Source organism: Eubalaena glacialis, chromosome 4, assembly GCF_028564815.1.
Source record: "Eubalaena glacialis isolate mEubGla1 chromosome 4, mEubGla1.1.hap2.+ XY, whole genome shotgun sequence".
NCBI lineage: Eukaryota > Metazoa > Chordata > Mammalia > Artiodactyla > Balaenidae > Eubalaena > Eubalaena glacialis.
In genome coordinates, this window is record NC_083719.1 from 184125632 (window position 1) to 184143096 (window position 17465).

The 17465-nt window shown below is 52.9% G+C and overlaps 1 protein-coding gene across 1 annotated transcript in view; it reads right to left on the bottom strand.

The window, feature by feature from the left end:
* ATCAY (ATCAY kinesin light chain interacting caytaxin) overlaps positions 1-17465 on the bottom strand; it is a 39540-nt gene that overhangs the window by 6073 nt on the left and 16002 nt on the right. The window contains exons 4-12 of the mRNA XM_061189069.1: positions 14697-14918; positions 13159-13344; positions 12632-12734; positions 10885-11016; positions 10134-10220; positions 6442-6540; positions 5664-5699; positions 3208-3279; positions 2156-2188 (exon numbers count right to left, since the gene is read on the bottom strand). Coding sequence (XP_061045052.1) covers positions 2156-2188; positions 3208-3279; positions 5664-5699; positions 6442-6540; positions 10134-10220; positions 10885-11016; positions 12632-12734; positions 13159-13344; positions 14697-14918 — 970 coding nt within the window. The remainder of the gene's footprint in view (positions 1-2155; positions 2189-3207; positions 3280-5663; positions 5700-6441; positions 6541-10133; positions 10221-10884; positions 11017-12631; positions 12735-13158; positions 13345-14696; positions 14919-17465) is intronic.

A 17465-nucleotide genomic window follows, 5' to 3' on the forward strand; every position in this document is an offset into this window, starting at 1 on the left:
GGGTCCTTTTCCAGAACGCACTAATACTGCATCATTAAAAAAAAAAGTTTTCAAGCAGCTGGAAAGGATGTTGGGTTTCAGACATGGATGGAGGAGACGGACACCCCCCGGTGACTCAGGATGAGGTGGGGACAAGATCCAGGGTCAGAGGGCGTCCGACAGAGGTTTCCTGGCATCTGGGATCTTCTTTCGTGTCCTCCTCTGTGCTCACGTCACCTCAGGACATGCTGGAGAGGCAGAAACACAGTCAAGTTATTATTATTGTATTTAAAGAAAGTGGAAAATGTTCCATGCGTGGGGAATCCAAAAGAATGATCTAATCGGCTTCGGTGTGCCCTCAGCAGCAAGAGTGACACCTGCCTTTCAAGGTCTGCCACCTGTCACCCACCTTCTAGGTGTGGTCCTGAAGGGGACTTCTCTCTTGGTGCCCCAGCCAAAGAACAAGGCCCCAGGGCTGGTGCCCTCAATCAGACTGGAGGGAGGCTTCATCTCACCCATCTACTCACCAGCCCATCTGTCCATCCATCCACCCACCCACCCATCCATCCATCCATCCACCCATCCATCCATCCACCCATCCATCCATCCATCCATCCATCCATCCATCCACCCATCCATCCATCCATCCACCCATCCGTCCATCCACCCATCCATCCATCCATCCGTCCATCCACCTATCCATCCATCCATTATTCATTCACTTATCCGTCACCCATCCACCTATCTATCTATCCGTTTATCCACCCATCCATCCGTATACCTGTCCATCTACCTATCCATCCATCCATCCATCTATCCACCCTCCCACCTACCCACCTGTCCATCTGTCTGTCCATCTGTCCATCCATCCATTGCTCCCAACCATTCCTTCTTTTATGTATTTAATCATTTTAAACATGCTTGTTTTTATCATCTCTACCTGAGGATTCCCAGGAGGACGTCTAATGCTGCTATTTGTTGTACCCGCCGACTTTTTCTCATGGTGAATGATTTCCTTGCGTGTTTTGTGTCTGTGGATGGGAACTCAGCTCCAGAAGGACTGAGATGGTCTTGTCAGAAATGCATTGAGAACTTGCTTCTATTCAGTGTCCCCAGGGCAGTACTGGTCTAAGACGATTTTTGATGTTTATTTCTCAGCTTGGGGCTTCTTGGGTCACATGGGTAGTATTAAGGCATGTGGCCGGGCCATGTAACATATTTGTAGCAGAGTGTGTGGTCAAGGATTAACGCTGCAGGTTCCAAAGAAAGGTCTGGCCCTTGCCTGGCTTCTGGGAGGTCACCTCTAAGCCCTTGGAATGTCCTTCCTGATAAGAGTATCTTTGTTTGCCGGGACCTGGGGTCACCCTGGATAGTCTCTGCTGACAATGTGATTTAAGGCAGGAGCCATGGACCATGTGGTATCAGTTCAACCTCTGGAGGGGCTAGAGACTAAGGTCAGCCACGTGGGTGGTCCACCATGCATATGACTGACCCCCAGTAAATACCCTGGACACCAGGGCTCAAATGAGCACACCTGGTTGGTGACACTTGGTGTGCATCACCACACCTGGCTGCTGGGAGAATTAAGGGCTGTCCCAAAACAACTCCCCTGGGAGACAACAACTGGGAGTGTGCACCTGTCTCCCCTCACCCCACCCCACGCTCTTTTTCCTATTGCTGACTTTGAGCTGTACCCACACTTCCACTTTAATAAACCATGACTGTGAGCAGATCAGCTTTGCTGAGTCCTGTGGGTCCTTCTAGCAAACCACTGCCCCCGAGGGTGGTCTCCAGGACCCATGACACACAGGGAGGCTTTTCCTGGCATCCAGAGCCAGGGAGACACACTGAGATAGGTTGTGGGCAGACAGTGCACCCTCTGGCTGAGTAAAATCCTGGGCTTCAGGGGGCCTGGCTCTGGGTGGACATCTCAGTCAGGGCCGCTGTGTGGCTCAGCTCTGGGGCCTCCCATTAATGACGCCCTGCTGGAGTGGAGCAGGGACTGGCTGCCTGGCCCCAGAGGAGGCCCCGTTGTCATGGTAACCACGGTTTCCCTGCCTCCCTGGTGCAGCATCCTCCTCCCATCAACAATAAGTCATGAGGCACTCATCCCAGGGTAGGTTCCACTTAGAATGTTTCCAGAAAAGGTGCCAAGATCGCCCCGCTTCCCACCCACCTTGTTTCCTGATCTTCTGTGGCCAGAGCAGACCTGTGGGAAAAGGAAGGAGTCTCAGCATTAGTTGCCTGTTTGGGGAGCCTTGGCATTTGGCCATGAGCCCCATGAGGGCCAATATGGCTGCACCCTGATCTGGCACAAAGCAAGTGTCAGCACGTGTCAGCTGTGTAACAAATGAGCCAGGACAGGCAGTCGTGAGAACGTCTGAGCCCCTTCGCTGCCACAAAATGAAATCACTATTGCTGCTCCAGGTCCACCCACTGGGAAGGCTGAACCCATCCACCGGGACCTGCACAAAGGTCACCAGCTGGAACCTTCATCTGAGAGCAGATCTTGGTCTCTCGGCCACATCAGCTGCCCCTGGTCCCCGTGCTTGGCCTGTGCTGGATGCAGGGTGGGAGGAGGAGGGGGCAGTGGTCCCAAGATGCAACCGCTGCCCTCAAGGAGCTCAAGGACAGGAGAAGGAGGGTACGACAAGGGTCAAATGCAGGAGGCAGACCTGAAGAAAGAGACAGGAAAGGTGGGAGGGGCCTCTAGAGGCCAGGGAGGGGGTCGTGCCGTCTGTCTACACATCCCAGGGTGAGGCACTAAAGGACTTTCAGTAGAGAGTTGCTGGATTTAAAAAAAAAAGGAGGGATTCCCTGGCAGTCCAGTTGTTAGGGCTCCATGCTTCCACTGCAGGGGGTACAGGTTCTATCCCTGGTTGGGGAACTAAGATCTCGTATGCTGCGGCCCAGCCGGGAAAAAAAAAAAAAAGGAGAAAAAGAAGGGGGAGGATAGGAATGGGAGCAACTGCTTAACAGGGTACAGGGTCTCCCTCTGGGCTATGGAATGTTCTGGAACTGGAGAAGGTGCTGGTTGCCCAAAACTACGGAGGCACTAAATTTACATTAAAATGGCTCGATGGAATGGGCCTCATGCTGGCTGATTCACAGTGGTGGTCTTACTTCAGCACCATGGTAATGTCAGATCACCTTCATCTGTGGTTCCCTGGGCTCAGCAGCCCCCCGCGGGTGTGGGCTCTGGCCCTGTGGCCACCTGCACACACTTACCTGTCCTCCGCCAGCCCCGCCTCCACCTTCTCTTCAGACCTGGGCAGGACGCACTCTGGCTGCGGCCTTGCGCTGGGGACAGAAAGAGGTGACGAGGGATGACCAGCCAGCCGAGTGGGCCCAGGGGCTCTCGGCTCCCACTGGCCCCTCTGTCTGGACCCACCATGTCCCGACAGCGATCAGGAGAGGGTTTGGCTGCCCCCGGGGAAACGCGGGGGCCCAGAGGGTGGACTGAGTGATGGGATGGCCAGGGGTTCATGAAGGTGGACGCAGATGGTTGGCGGGGGGGAGGGGGAGGGGCTGTGGGCCATTCCTTAGGTGCGCTTATCTCAGCTTATCGCCGCCGCAGGGGCCTCATGCACTTGCTCCCTGGACGCTGCTGCCCGTGTGCTGTGATTCTGGAAGGTGGGCGCCCTGCTTGTCCTGTCACCTCTCTACTCCCATCCATAGCTAAGGCTCAGGAGGCGGGAGGAGCGTAACTCAGACAGAGGGACAGAGGAGAGGGGGACCTGGCGGTGGGGAGAAAGGGAGGAAAAGAAAGAAGCCAGACCGACAGACATGACTACCTCACACCCATCAGGATGGCTACTACCTTTAAAATTTAAAAAAAAATTTTTTTTGGCCACACCACGTGGTGTGCGGGATCTCCTTTCCCCGACCAGGGATGGAACGCACAGCCCCTGCAGTGGAAGCGCAGAGTCTTAACCACTGGACCGCCAGGGAAGTTCGCAGGATGGCCACTACCTTAAACGTAGAACATTTGTCACTATGTTGGCGAGGATGTGGAGAAATTGGAACTGCACGTGGCTGGTGGGTGAGGATGTCAAATGGGACAGCCGCTGTGGCAAAGATTCTAGCTGCTCCTCGAAAGATGAAACATCGAGTTACCATAAGATCCAGCAACTCCACTCCTGGGTCTATATACACCCCAAAGAAGTGAAAGCAAGCACTTGAATAGATAACTGTACACCCATGTTCACAGCAGCACAATTCACAACAGCCAAGAGGTGGAAACCACCCCAGTGTCCATCGAGAGGTGATGGATGAACAAAATGTGGTCTATCTGCACACTGGAATATTACTCAGCCTTAAAAAGGAAGGAGATTCTGACACTTGCTACAATGTGGATGAACCTTGGGAACATGATGCTCAGTGAGATAAACCAGACGCAGAAGGACAAATACTGTCTGATTGCACTCACACGAGGTCCTAGAGAGTCAGATCCACAGAGACAGGAATTAGATGGTGGGGGCCAGGGGCTGGGGAGTCAGTGTTTCATGGGGACAGAGTTTCAGTTGGGGAAGATGAGAAAGTTCTGGAGATGGATGGTGGGGATGGTTGCCCAACAATGTGAATGTACTTAATGCCACCGGGCTGTGCACTTAAAAATGGTTAAGACGGTGAATTTTATGTCCTGTGTATTTTACCGCAACTAAAGATATTAAAAAAAACCAAAAAAACAAGACAGGAAGGAAGGAAAGAGGAAGGGGAGGGAGGGAGGGAGTAGAGAAGAGAGAGGAGGGGAAGGAGGAAAACTCCCTGGAAGGCGTGGGATGGCGGGTCCTGCTGCCCTCCACGCCCCCTTCCACTCCACTCACACTCATCACTATTAAACGACGCTGTGTGAAGCCGCCGTAATTTTTCTCATTATGTGTCTCATCTGCTGACATCACCTGTCCTGCCCCAGGATCTGCTTTCCTCACTCGGTGAGGCAACCCTCCCCTTTGCCCTTTGAGGAAACTTCTGGACCAGGACTCAGTCTTAATGGCCTCAGTCTCCCCCAGGCTGGCACAGGGCCTGGCATGCTTTCAACTCACTGAAAGCCCCAACTCTTTCTCAGACTTGCTGTGTGGCCTTGAGCAGGTGCCTTGCCCTCTCTGAGCCTCAGATTCCCGGCCTATCAGACGCTTTTAGGAATCCTGGCCCTGCCCTCCTCTTGGGCGGAGGGGTGGGGATGGGGGTGATGTGAAAGGATACAGGAATGGTATAAGGGCTCCGTAACTGGGTGGGACCGAAATAGTCCTGAAGTTCTGTGAGCACTGCCACTCTCGAAAATTAGCCAATAAGTCAGTGAAGGGGCGATTCTGGGGTAAGTCTGGCAGGGGCGAGCATGGAGCGGGTTATGTTCCCCCCACTGTCATCAGGATTACTAGGAGGACTCTCTATGGAGTCCACTATTTTTGTCCGGTGGGTTACGTTGGTCCTGATTTCTCACAATAACCCTCAGGGTGGCTGTGAACTTTTCACTTGCCTAATATCATTCTGTGACTAAATGAGGGAGCCTGGATTTGAGCCTGGCTCTGACTCCAAGCCCTCGAGAGAAGGGCAGGGCCTTGAGCTACGTGCGTGCATGACATGGGTCCCCACTGAGCGGAAACCACCAATTTCCCCCCAGCTGTGGGCCCGGCTCAGCGCCAGCCCTAACCTGGCCCGGGCACAGGCCACTCCGCACAGACCTTTCTCTCCTGGCTTTGAGCCTTTCCTCTTCGTACCTGGAAGAGAGAGAAAGGAAAGCACATGAGATGCAGGCTGGGAATCCCCTTCCCTCTGGGAACAGGGAAGCAATCTCACTGTCACATCCGAATACACGCCAGGTCTTAGAGCAGAAAGGAGAGTCGGAGCTGACGGGTCTACTGGTCTTTTTTGTTTCCTGCAGTTGCTTTACAAGCCTGCCCACGCCCACCCCACCCCAGGGCAGGGGATATCTGTTTGGTTGGTATATTCCAGCATCTGGAGTAGATGCGGCTCAGCGGACATTTTTTGCATCAGGCCCGAACACAGCCAGTATAAAGCGACCCCCTCATTGACGTGGGTTTGGTCTACAGGCCCCTCCATCAGGGCAAAGTTTTTCTGTAAAGGGCCAGAGAATCAGTATTTTTGGCTTTGCAGGCCAATCTCTGTGGCAACCTCTCGATTCTGTTGTAGCTCGACAGCAGCCATGGATGGTTTGTAAATGGATGGGTGTAGCCGTGTGCCAATAAAACTTTATTTATAAAGACAAGCCAGGGGGCCAGGGCTCACTGGCCCCCGGCCTGCACTAGATAGCCAGGCCCGCTGTGTTCTGTAATTTCACAGGAGCTTGTTTCACTGTATTTCCTTCTTTTCTGCTTTCCCACACAGGTCTGGTTCCCTGGCAGCTCGGTTGGGCTGAGCGGAGGGGGCTGAGAGGCGAGCAGCCCAGGCGCAATGGGGGTGGAGGTGGGGGGGGTGTTCCCATGGCCCAGGGACACTCACTGTAGCACGCAGTCTGGGATCTGCACGTGCTCCATGGGGATGAGCTGCTCCAGATCTTCCAAGCTGTGCACATACTGGATCTTGTTGATGAACTTGACGCTGGTGGGAGAAGAAGCAGGGAGACATCTGAAAGCCAGCCCTCAGGGTGGCTCCTCAGGGCCAGAAGGAGCGATGGCAGACAGTGATGCACACGCAACACTATTCCGGGATGCCCCAAGAACCTTCGCCCGAGCTTCCCTCCCCACCCGTGCCAGCCTCCACCCCTGGCCCCTAGTGGGGGAACAGAGCAGAACCCGGGGTCTCCCCTTGCAAGAAGAGAAGCGTCCTGAACCACGTGTTGGACACCAGTCCTTGCTGAGCTGAGGAAATTCTTTGAAGGAAGCAGAGAGGAAAGAGATGCTGCTAGACTCCAGGCTCCATCCTCCCCAGGAGTTGCTCCTCTGTGTGAATCTTCCCAAGAATGCTTTTCTGGCACAATCGCCACTGCCCGGATGGCACCAGTAGTCCTTTGGTCACGAGACAGGTGCACATGTGGACTGCTGATTCATTCTGCATTCTTTCGGGATGAATGGCTTGTTCGGGTCCAAACCCCAGCTCTGGCCGTCTGCTACCCACTGAGGTGCTTTGTCACCAGCGCGTTGCTTTGAACTCGTGATTATTTTTTTAAAAAGTTACCTTAAACCTAATTTTGGTAAAATGTCCAATAAACTTTTTTCAAGGTCAAATCAGTTTTTTTTTTCCTTTTTAAAAAAATTATTTATTTAGTTGCACCAGGTGTTTGTTGCGGCAGGTGGGCCCCTTAGTTGCAGCACACAAGCTCCTTAGTTGTGGCATGCAAACTCTTAGTTGTGGCAGGCATGTGGGATCTAGTTCCCTGACCAGGGATGGAACCCGGGCCCCCTGTGCTGGGAGTGCAGAGTCTTATCCACTGCACCACCAGGGAAGTCCCTCACATCAGTTTTTCTAACGATGAGAAATATAAGGCCAAGAGAATGTAACAGGACACTAAGTCATAAAATAATCAAATAACAATAAAGAAAAGAAAAAAAGTAAGAGTCACATAGTTACAAAACTGTGTCAAGAAGTTTTACATCTATTTTTAGAGATTAGATAAGAATTCGGCTCAAACTTTCCGGCCCCCGGGGAAAATGGAGACCCACGAGGAATGTTACAGTTTGCAGTGTCCATAAGAGAAAAATACACAGGTTAATCAGCAGAGGCCACTGGGAACCGATCAGGGAATGATAGACGGTTTTCCCACAGAAAGTCACAAAGCGGCCATGTGTACTGGAATGATAGACGGTTTTCCCACAGAAAGTCACAAAGCGGCCATGTGTACTGGAATAAATAAACCCCACCCCTTTCGTGCAGTTGAAATTTCTTTTCTTTCTTTCCTTCTTTCTTTCTTTGGCTGAGCTACAAAGCTTTCAGGATCTTATTTCCCCCACCAGGGATTGAAGCCGCGCCCTCAGCAGTGAAAGCGCAGAGTCCTAATCATTGGACCGCCAGGGAAGCCCCTGAAATTTATTTCCTTAATTAAAAAAAAATTATTCTTGGAACATGAGTTCTTCCTCCAGTTGGTGTGACAGAAAAGTAAAGGGCCCAGGGACGGGGAGTGAGTCTCAGACCGACTCTACCTGAATACCCCGGGTCTGGGGGGCTCTGAGGGTGGATGATCTGATTGGTTGCAAAGGTGTTTTTAGGGGGCACAGAGGCGACACCTGTGGTCTGAGCAGTGGGCTATAAATACAGGCGAGATCCCATCGTGAGGACGCCATGGTAAAGCTGCCATGTCTGTTGTTGGAAACAGGTACCCGGTTTCCACGTGACGATGCTGTCTGCCTGTGAGCTGAGCTCTGTCTTGGGAAGCAGGGCTCTCGGGAGGGAGAATTCCAGTTCAGGGCGAGGCACATGCCCATGTTTAGATCATCGTGGAATAATCAGGAGTTCTTTTTGAGATACAATCGCAGAACCTAGGGCTAGGGCTGGGTGGCAGCTCAGAATCTGTCTCCACTTCCCTTGGCTTTTAAACAGGGAAGCTTACTTTACCCCACTCTCCCCTCCTATTTCTCTGAAAGCTCAAAATGAGACCTTTGAAATTCACCACAGGAAAAGCAACCCAGGGAATTCCCAGGGGGTCCTGTGGTTAGGACTCCACGCTTTCACTGCCGAGGGCGCGGGTTTGATCCCCGCTCGGGGAACTAAGATCCCACAAGCTGTGCAGCACGGCCAAAAAAATAATAAAGTAAAATGAAAGTAGGAAAAGCAACCCAAAGTGAGAGAATTATCTGCATTCAAGGCAAATTTCAGTTCCCGAATTACAGGATGTCGAGGACAGAAGGCAATTCTGTTAGGCTGAAGTGTGTGTCTACTGTTTTGCCCGGTAATTGTCATCATTAACACAAATGACCCATAATTAGTGTATTAAAGGCCTGATTTCACTAATGTGCAAATGTCTGAGGGTGCTTGGGAGTCACTGAACAGAGCGTCTGAAGTTGCCTCCTTGCCTCAGCGCTGTGATGCTCTCAAGGCAAAGTTTGACCCCGTCTATTAAACTCATCACAGATTCTTCACTGGGAACGTGGAAATGAAGGGTCTTCATTTAATTCAATGTTTTGAATTATATTACATTAAATGTACATTTAGTTTTATGTGATTGACGAGGGCATTTAACATGACTAATTTTGTTTCACTTGCTCTGTGTGTCCAGGTGCTTCTATCTCGTGCACATTCCAAAGAAAGAACCAGCTCCTGAGACTCACAGGAGGTCACCTGTAAGCCCTAGGAATGTCCCATCTGGTAAGTGTCTTCATTTACCCGGGGCCCATAGTCTGTGCTAAAGATGTGCTTCCTGGTGGGGTCTTGGGCCATCATATCAGTTACTGAGGAACTAAGGGGGCTGCGTGGGCACTCCATCCCCGTGTGGCCAAGCCTTGGTGGAAACCCTGGACACCAAGGTCAGCTTCTTCGTTGGCAGTACTTCCTACACGTGGTCACACATCATTGCAGGGAGAACGAAGGGCTTTGGGTACAACTCCACTGGGATAGGGCAATCAGAAGCTCCCTTCTGGCTTCTCCTGGAATCCCATACACACCTTTTTCCTTTACTGATTTCAGTCTTCATCCTTTCTCTGTAATCAACTGTAACCCTGAGCACAACAGCTTTTCTGGGTTCTGTGAGTCCTCTTGGTAAATCATCAAACCTGAGGGTAGTCTCGGGCACCCCCAAAACACACAGGTATCAGTTCACCATATCATTGTCCAGGAGTGGGTCAGACCCTCCTGGCATCCTAATGCCCCTCCCTCACAGATTCCAGAGTGGATGGAGCCGGGCTTCCTTCTGAGGGCGTGTGGTGGGCTGGTGACCTTGCTGTGTGACTCTGGGTGATTCCCTGGAATAGTCTGAGCCTCAGTTTCCTCATCCATGAAATGGGCGCGGCCAAGTCAACCTTTCAGGGCTGTGGCTTGTAAACTTTAAAAGGTATCCAACATTCAATATGGGAGAGCTGGTTGTTACTATTCCCACCCCCCGACCCCGTGATGTGATGTTCGTCACTACATAACAATACATATGATTTTAAACTGTTTAACGCAACAATATAGATTCATCAGAGAGGAGCTGGAAAATGCAGATTAAAAAATAAGACACACAAAAACCCAGGTGGCTATCTGGGCCCAGGTCATGACCTTACCTGATGAAAGGGCGGGAGATGGCCAGCACGGTGCGGATGAACCAGGATGGATGGACGATGATTAAGGACTTCAGGTTTTTGCGCAGTCTGCGTGGGGAGACAGAGGAAGCAAAATGGGCTCCTTGGGAAAGCCCCGGGGAGGGAGCAGCTAACCGGTGTTACCTTCTCTCTGTGCCCAGGAGGTGCTATGATTATCTCCACTGGCAGGGAGGAGGTGGAATCTCGGTAAAGCTAAGCCCCCTCGCAGAGTTTGCAGGTGGCAGAGCTGATGTCTGGTCCCCAATCTCTCTTAATTTAGAGTCTGAGCATTTGACTTCGTGGCCACAGCGTCTCCCATTTCTGAAAGATTTTCTGGGGCCCCCTGGTTCTGAGCACCTATTATGGGCATGTTGAATTGCAGCCCCCTTATTTGGGAAGAGGGTCATTGTAGGAGAAATTAGTTAAGGTGAGGTCATATAGGAGTAGGGTGGGCCCCTAATCCACTATGACTGGTGTCCTTCTAAAAAGGGGACATTTGCACACAGGTGTCCACAGGGGAGATTCTCCCTCAGGGCCCCAGAAAGAACCAACCCTGCAGACACCTTGATCTCGGACTTCTAGCCCCCAGAACTAGGAGACAACACATATCTATTGTTTAAGCCACCCAGTCTGGTGCTTTGTTACGGCCGCCCCAGCTGACCACTACACACCTTTCAGAGGGACCTCAGGGCCCCTTGCACCCTGAGGAGGTCCCCCAGCCCCACCCACTCACCTCCTATCAATCATCTGGTAACACTTCTTCAGCCAGCCGATGCCGGGCATCCTCCGCCGAGGCGTGGCACCATTCAGGTACACGATCATGTAATCCTCGGCCACAAGGAGTTCCAGACTGCTGATGACGTACCTGGTCACGGGACACAGACGACAGGGGACCCGACAGAGAGGCTCAGAGTCAAGAAGCCCAGTTCCCGGGACTGAACCCCTGGGGCACCTGCCCTTTCTGCCTCTGCCTGCCCTGGCTCTGCCAGCCACACCTGTTCAGGTGTTGTTGGCTGTCCTGGCATACTCGGCCCGGGGCGGGGGGTGGGGGATGACCCCAGCCCACCCCAAATTTGTGTCAGTAGGCACAGTGATTGTAGTAGTTACTATTTTATTGAGCACTTACTAGATGCCAAGTGATTTATATACATGGTCTCCATTAATCCTGGGAGGTGGGCTTCAACAGCCCCAGATACACCTGGGGAACAGGCACCCACAGCCAACAATCCACTGCACTGGACATTTGGGGCCTGGGGTCTGTCCCAGGCCTGTCTCCCCCTAAGTGATTTCAGAAGAATCCTTTCTTTCTTTTTTTTTCAAACAACATTTTTTAAAAAATTTATTTATTTATTTATTTATTTTTGGCTGCGTTGGGTCTTCGTTGCTGTGCGCGGGCTTTCTCTAGTTGTGGCGAGTCGGGGCTACTCTTCGTTGCGGTGCACGGGCTTCTCATTGCGGTGGCTTCTCTTGTTGCGGAGCACGGGCTCTAGGTGTGCGGGCTTCAGTAGTTGTGGCGCGTGGGCTTAGCTGCTCCGCAGCACGTGGGATCTTCTTGGACCAGGGCTCGAACCCGTGTCCCCTGAATTGGCAGGCGGATTCTTAACCCTGTGCCACCAGGGAAGTCCCTTTTTCTTTTTTTTTTTAATATTTAGTTAGTTATTTGGTTGCACCAGGTCTTAGTTGCGGCAGGCGGGCTCCTTAGTTGCAGCTCACCGGCTCCTTAGTTGTGACATGCAAACTCTTAGTTGCAGCATGCATGTGGGATGTAGTTCCCTGACCAGGGATCAAACCCAGGCCCCCTGCATTGGGAGCGTGGAGTCTTACCCGCTGCACCACCAAGGAAGTCCCAGAAAAATCCTTTCCTCTCTTTCAGCCTCTACTTCCCCATCTGTAGATTGGGGAGACTGGGCTCCCTGGTATCTCAGGCCACTTTCCGATCTGACCTTCCATGACTACCTCCTTGTCCTCTGGCCCACCTGGCATCCAAGCCCCGCTGTGTAAGAAGGAAATCTTCATAATAATGATAATAGGAGTGATAATGATTTGCTGAGTTCCTACTGTCATCTGCCAGGCGCTTTATCCATATTATCTGTCTCCATCATAATAAAACTGTACCTGTGTGTCCTTGGGCAAGTGACTTAACCTCTCTGTGCCTCAGGCTCTGCAGCCACAGAATGGGAGGCAACAGTAACTAACCCACAGTGTCGTGTCGAGGGTGGAATGCATTATCACATACCAAGCCCTTCACTTTGTGGCTGCCACATAGTAAATGCTCCATAATTGCTAGGGATGATGACAGTTGCACCCATGAGGCCCAGCGGGTGAGCAGGGGACTCAGATGCAGGTCTGCTGGCGGCCCAGCCCTTCCCTGGTGCCGGGCAGAGCCCCCCACCCAACGTGGTTCTTGCAGCATGGTCCCGCCCACCGGGTGGGACCCTCAGAACTGTGGGCAGCTGGGACGGAGGGGGTGGGCCACTTACAGGAAGAGGTTCTCCATGATGTAGTGGTAGTCGGGGGAGCTGCTGTCTGGGAGGAAGCAGGCGGCAAAGACAATGATGGCGTTGAGACCTTCCCCGTAGTACCCTGGGGAGAGGCGGCCAATGAGTGAGCAGCCCCAGGCAGAGATGGGTAGAGCCGTCTCCCAGCTCTGAGCCGCCCCCTGCTCTGCCCCGTGCAGCGGCCTCGTCGCTGGCCAGCCCCTTCCCACCCACTGCGCACACCCAGAGGGTACAGCTCTGAGTCACAGCAGCCTGGCTGGAGAAGCCAGCCAACGCTTGACCTGTCTCCGCCTTTGGCGGGGGACGCCAGCCACCCTCATAGACACCTCCGGTGTGCATCCGGCATGCCTACGCCTTGCCCCCCTGCGAGTTTCACCCCTGCACACCCGGACACTAGGGCTTAATTTAACATCCCCCTGGCTCAGAAGAAGAGACTGAGGTCCAGAGAGGGCCACTGATGGGCCTCCAGTTGCTGGAGCCGGGAGGGGGCCCGAGGGGTGTGGCCTCACCTCCGTGGGTCACCACCCTCATGTAGGGCCGGATCATGTGCAGGTCAATCCGGTGTTCCTGCTCCCCAATGATAACTGTCCGCCACAGACGCCCGTTGGCGGCACTGCCGTCCTCTGCCGAGCCATCCCCGAACAGGTCCGCACTATCCCCAGGCATATTCTTGGCGGCGGCCACGGGGGTGTCATCTGGAAGCGGGGGGCGGGGGGGAAGGTGAGCGGAAGGGACACCCGAGTCCGGACACCTCATCCCAGCTTCCCTCTCCGGGCTACCTTCGCCGCCTGTGGCCCCAGAGCCCTCTCCTCTCTCCCCAGGCCAGAGGCGAAACCGCTCACCCTACCCTTTGCTGACAGGCGGTGTTAGATTGGGGCTGCTGGGCGAGACGGAGGACCTGGGAGTCCAAAAGTCACGCCTAAATAATAATTTTTCTTTCCCCAAGCCGTGGAACACAGGAAAGTGCTCAGTCAGGCGGTTGGCCTGGGTAGAGCCCGTTTCTTGCTGTGTGACCTTGCACACAGTCTTGCCCTCTCTGGGCTTCTCAGGATTCTTAACCACGCTTGAAATATCTGCCTCTTTCCCACCCATCATCCAGCAATCTTCCCGCCTCAGAAAATAGCCTGGCCGTTTTCTCAGCTGCTCAGACCCCACACCCAGGTGTCACCTTCAACCCCCTCTTCCCCTTCTTACTCCACATCCACAACAAGCGCCGTGGCTCTGCTTCCATCCCCATGGCCACCGCCATCGCCACCTTTCTGACCTGTGCTCTTGCCTCAGCATGTCAGCTCAAATAACACCCATCCAGGGAGGCCTGTCCCAGCAACCCTGCAAAGAGTCCTCCCCACCCCCAGGTAGCCTGGTTCAAGGAGTCTCGGCCTGGGCGCTTTTGACATTTGGGGGCCGATCATTCTCTGTGGAGCCCCCTTCCCTATCCCAGGCACTGTGAGGTTTGGAGCCACCTCCCTGACCCCACCTACTTGATGCCAGGATTCCCCCAGTCATGACAACCACAGATGTCCCCAAACATGGCCCAGTGTCCCCTGGGGGCGGGGGGCTGAATTGCCCCAGTGAGACCCCCCCCCCTGCCCTCTCCCATCACCTCATTTCCCTCACAGCACCGATGACCAGGTGCAATTATCTTGTGTACATTTTTTCCGTTACCCAGAGCCTGGCTTTCCGATGGCCACATGAGCAGGCAGGCGATGTCTATTCCTGACATGCCCCCGCCTGATCTACCTGCCGCCCCCTACACAGCAATCAAGACCTGCTCCACAAACACCTGTGGAATCAGGGGGAGGCCCTTCCTCTGGTCTCGGTCCCCTTTGAGAATCGGGTGAAAGACACATCTCCCAGCAAAGTCCACAAGTCCACGAGAAAATGTGCGTGGAGTCCCAGGAGCTGTCCTGGGAGCCGCGGGTTGGAAGACCTGTCCCCCTTGAGCCTACAGGGATGGAGGAGGGGGCCTCCGGTCAGCTGGTCCCCAAGCCAAAGGGAGCGCTGGGGTCTGATTTGGGGGCTGGGCAGGTGCGACGAGCGACCTCACCTTCCCACTCCAATTCATTGCCATTCCCCAGGAATTCCAGCGAGTCGGTCTCATCTGGGGTCTCGATGTCATCCACGTTGATATCCAGGTCATCGGGGGTGTCCAGGAAGTCATCGGACAGCAGGGAGCCCTCGCTCTGGTCCAGGGAGATGTTGATCTCGGGGGCCACCAGCGTCTTCCGCTTACGATGAGCCGCGTTGAAGTTCAGAGTGTTGGGAGGGGCTGTGGGGGAACAGGAAAACAGAAAAAAACAAAAGCAAAACAAGATCAGTCGCTTTTGCTGTTTTCTTTCTTCTTCCCCCTCTCCTGTTCCCAACCCGGTGGAGATCCACTCCGCCCCATTGAGGGGAGTGGTTAGAAGTCAGAGGACATCCTTTCATGGCAGCGGTTAATGTAACCATCTAGCGCGGAGGTCAAGGGCGGACGCTTGGACGTAGGGCAGACCTGGGTTCAGAGCCTGACCTCGCTACTCACCAGCTCCGTGACCCTGCAGTGCCATGTTGCTCTGAGCTTGACTCACTTTTACCATCTGCAAAATGGGACTCACAGGTGAGTCGAGTCAAGGTTGAACAATGATGTGGGGATTAGACCCCGGGCAGCCTGGGCTCCAGATGGTGTGCTCTGGACCTACCAATATCTGCGAGTCTTGTTCCTCTGGCTAAGGCTGGCAGAGAATGTCCACATTCTGCTTTTGGCCTCTCTGTGATGCTCAACTCTAACAACTAACTTTTAGTGATCGTGTAACGTAAGCCAGACACTCTGCAAAGCTCTCCCCTGCGTTTTCACGTTCCAACTTTGCTATTGCCCCCTTTAACAGATGAGCAAACTGAGGCACAGAAGGGCAGGATCCTCCCATTTCACTCTGAAGCCTGTCGGGATGGATATTCCCCATGGTTTGGACTGCTTCCTCCTAAAGACTCTTAGCCTGGACTCTGGTCTCCTTGTAAAAGGTGGTTTCTCCTCCTTGGCTGCCTCCCATCTGACAGCCCGCGGAGCAGAGCCAGCCCCTCAGGTTTACCCTGTCTCATTACACAGCCTTTGAGGACAAAATAAGTAAACTAGTAGGAGACTCCTACGCCTCTTTTATTGGATGAAGACATTCATTGATCCATAATTTTTAAAAATTAATTAATTAATTAATTAATTAATTTATATTTTTGGCTGCGTTGGGTCTTTGTTGCTGCGCATGGGCTTTCTCTAGTTGTGGCGAGCGGGGGCTACTCTTCGTTGCGGTGCGTGGGCTTCTCATTGCGGTGGCTTCTCTTGTTGCAGAGCATGGGCTGTAGGCACGCGGGCTTCAGTAGTTGTGGCATGTGGGCTCAGTAGTTGTGGCTCGCGGGCTGTAGAGCGCAGGCTCAGTAGTTGTGGCACACGGGCTTAGTTGCTCCGTGGCATGTGGGATCTTCCCCGACCGGGGCTTGAACCCGTGTCCCCTGCACTGGCAGGCGGATTCTTAACCACTGCGCCACCAGGGAAGCCCCCATTGATCCATAATTAAATGGACCACATTTTTTTTTTTCACTTTGAATCTCACTTTTTTTTTCACTTTGAATCTCTCGGTCCCTAAGCAGGAGGTCAGAGGTAACTGCTTCAGGAGACACTGGGATAGAAACATTCGCTTTGGCAGAAAATGATAGAAACACAGCATTCACATTTATCAAGTGCCTGCTATGTGTGGGGCACTGGCATGATTTCTAGCTCTCACCATGACCTTGTGTGGTGGGAAATGTCACCCATTTTACAGATGTGGACATTGAGGCAGGGACTTGCCCAAGGATCCGACCCCAGACTTCTCAACTCACTCTGCCTTTTTCATGGGAAGTGTGTTAGGAGCAGTGAATCAGGAGTGCTTGATTTAAAATACTGCTACTCTTCCTGATGGGGTCAAGCTGTGGGTCACAGCATGGTGGCAGTAAGACTAAAGGTGCAAGGAAGCACGGCGGCAGTATGCCACCACATGGACCTGGAGGATAGGGCAATGAGCCAAAGAAGATGATTCTCCAGGCGTAAAACCTAATGGAATTTGCCCTGCCAAGTTTCAGACTTGCTGGGACCCGTGACCCCTTTCTTCCTTCCAATTTCTCCCATTTGGAATGAGAATATCTATTCTATGTCCATCCCGCCATTGTGTTTTGGAAGCAGAGACATTGCCTGATTTCATAGGTCCACAGCTGGAGAGGAATTTTGCCCCGGGATGAATCACACCTGAGTTTTTTTTCCCCCTCCCTCCTCTTGAGCCCTTCGACTGATTAGACACGGCCCACCCACACAATGGAAGGCAATCTGCCTTACTCAAAGTCCATGAATTTAAATGTAAATCACATCTAAAAAAACACCCTCAACAGAAACATCTAGAATTATGTTTGACCACATAGCTGGGTACCATGGGCCAGGCAAGTGAATACATAAAATTGATGATCACATCTCCCCATCTCAAGTTCCTTAACTTAATCCTATCTGCAAAATCCCTTTTGCCATGTGAGGGAACATTCAGGGGTTCCTGGAGTTAGAATCTGGATATTTTTGGGGGTCATCGTTTAGCCAGTCACACCTAGGAAGTGGGGTACTGTTACTACACACTCCTCGTTTTACAGAAGTAGGAAATGGAGGCCCAGAGGGGTGAAAGGATTTGCCCAAGGTCACCCTGTGGGGATGTGACAACACCGGGCAGAGCCCATGTGCTCAGGCAGGAAGAAGGGCTGGTACTCCAGGGTGACCAACCATCCAGATCGGCCCCAGAAACCTGGAACAAATTGGTCCCCCTACCTG